This window comes from Musca vetustissima, unplaced genomic scaffold (assembly GCF_032173495.1).
Source record: "Musca vetustissima isolate MV318-11 ecotype Yass unplaced genomic scaffold, APGP_CSIRO_Mvet_v1 utg3365, whole genome shotgun sequence".
Lineage (NCBI taxonomy): Eukaryota > Metazoa > Arthropoda > Insecta > Diptera > Muscidae > Musca > Musca vetustissima.
Window position 1 is genome coordinate 48,877 of NW_026888592.1, and position 2,531 is coordinate 51,407.

The 2,531-nt window shown below is 35.0% G+C and overlaps 1 protein-coding gene across 1 annotated transcript; it reads left to right on the forward strand.

The window, feature by feature from the left end:
- The first annotated feature begins 1,454 nt into the window (after positions 1 to 1,454).
- On the forward strand, positions 1,455 to 2,261 carry LOC133336421 (protein insensitive-like). The gene has a single exon (XM_061544715.1). It carries the CDS (start codon positions 1,455 to 1,457, stop codon positions 2,259 to 2,261), a length of 807 nt encoding a protein of 268 aa, XP_061400699.1.
- Positions 2,262 to 2,531: the final 270 nt, after the last annotated feature.

Consider the following 2,531-nt stretch of genomic DNA (forward strand, 5'->3'; position numbering starts at 1 on the left):
TAATACCCTGACAACATAGTTGTGTAGGGTATAAAAACTAACTATTCTCTTTCACTGATAAATTAAACACCTATTAAAATAAACGAAAATTGAAATTTGGGTAAGAAAAAAAACAGTTCGTTATAAAGAAGTTCCCTACATCCGTAATTCGCTATAAAAGTCAAAATTTGCATGAAAATTATATCTTAAAACTACGGGACCAAGAAATGTGTACTCTATAAGAAAAGTTCGTTATAACCGTTGTTCGTTATATACGCACTTGACTGTATGTGAGAACAATTTAAATGTTTTGGAATTACTTTATCTGTCGTTGCAAACTTTTCATAAAATTGACTTTCAAAGTGTATTTGCGTGAAATCTGTGTCTTCTTTAATGTACAAAAAGGGTTAAAACTGGTTGGGGCATACCAATTTTTTTATGTTTATCCTCGAATTGTGACTAAGCCACTCATTACACGGCCTTCGTGCCATAGGAAAAGAAAAAGCCTACAAAATGAGGATTACGATTCTTATGTACCATATTTCAAAAATGTATCTGCATCTATATCTTTCAGGCTTTAAGTAAAACTTCTTATTACCACAAAATCATAAATTCCACAAAATAATATTCAAAAGTTTATCCCCATTTCCTTATCATCAACGCCACTAACATCTTCTACATTTTTATAATTTTCGTTTACAATTATTCATTTTACTTTGCGCTTTTCTTTGAGTGTACGAATTATATTATTTACAATGTTGTTGTATTTGTTGTTGTCGCCAGATAATTTAAATAGATTTAGTCGTCAGACACCAATTTAAGTTCATTCCCAAAACTGAAGAAAACTAACCATTAGAAAGGTGCTGCAATAATCGCAAGTCAAGTAAATTTGATAAGTGCCTCTGACGATGTTTGTTTCGTGGGTTCAAGAACACCAACACACTACTGCATACGAATATATAGAGGTACATACCCGTATGTTCAATGTGATCTTTATTATTATTAAAAAAATTATTATTCATTTTAGATTTCCTTATTTCATTAAAGAGCGCCAAAAATTACATACATTGTCCAGAAATGATTGAATGTCTTGTATTTGTCGAATGTCTTCTATGTTGAGATAGAAGAAACTATGTTAGAATTTCTACCTATTAAAATCCTATAGGGCACTTGTTAACCCTACGAACAATAAAAAAATAAGGATATGAATTTGCATAGCGCACATCCTCTAACTAGGTTAGCAATTCTGCATAGACATGTACGTAGGTACCTGTCCAAAGAAGCCGAATGACAGGTGAAATATTGTGCAAGGTGCAAATATTTTTGTTGTTGTACAACCAAAGACATCTACTTCAGGTATGGGTATAAAAACTCTAACAGTGAATGAATTCGGCACAGTTCAACCAAGAACATCAAACCATCAACATTTCTAACACAGAGCAAGCAAAAAATAAATAAATTTTATATTTGCAAAAATGGTGTTCGTAGGTGAATTTCTTGTCCACAATACTTCATACAGTCGCCCACATGTGGACTTGATAACCACAGACCTGCGTCTGAAGAGGCTCAACAAACGCCAAATGGATAGCGCCATCATGTTTGATCGCCTCAAAGTTATCATCGATCAAATGGAGGAGGCCTATTGTCCACCCAGCTATAATCAAGTCAAGGATCCTGCCTTTATTGCCGATCACAATTATGCCTATTCGAATTCTTCCTCGGGTATTGCCACATCCACCACATCGTCTAGCACCTCCCCACCACCCTTCGCAGAACAACGTTTCAGTGGGTGTTCTTCCAATGAACCAAGTGCCAAGAGAAAAATCATCGATGATGATTACGAAGAATTCTCTGCCGAAGATGATACAAATTCTCCCAAAAATTATCACATGGATATGGATGCAGCACAGTATCCCCAACAAATGGGCGATATGGTAATACTTGGACCCAATGGCACCACCGTAGACGCACGTTCCTACAGCAGCATTATATGGGCCTCATCGGCCTCTGCCACCCGCCAGCTATTAAGTTTTGTCTTTAGCAGTGATATTTTGGCAACTCACACCCTAACTGGCAAACCATCCCCTGCCTTCTATGGCCGTGAGCGGCCAGCCAAAATGCAATTGGATCCCATTAAGTCAGCGGATATCATTCATTGTGTCAAAACGAAATTCAATTGCAGTGAACGTGAAATTCGTGCTGCCATCACCACAAAATGTTCGGATACCTCCAAGAAATACAAACGGCGTTCACAAAAATTACAAATGGATTCGGTTGCTTAAACGGGAGTTAAAATTTGGTTTTGTAATTTTTGTTGGTTGTTTTTTTGTGAATTTGTAAATATGTAAATAGTATTAGCATTGTATAATTTGTAAGTGTTCGGAATTTCGAATAAAATTTTTATATAGTTTTTAAATAAAATACAAAAGAAATAATTAAAAAATACATTTTTTGGTATTTTCAATTTTTATGGAGTAAGGTGGGTAGGATTGATGGGTAATTTAAAATTTGAATGATTTCATTTGAATTTTCAATTTGTCATACCGTTTGCA

Coding starts and splice junctions, on each gene's coding strand:
- LOC133336421 (XM_061544715.1), top strand. CDS start 1,455: ATGGTGTTCGTAGGTGAATTTCTTGTCCACAATACTTCATACAGTCGC.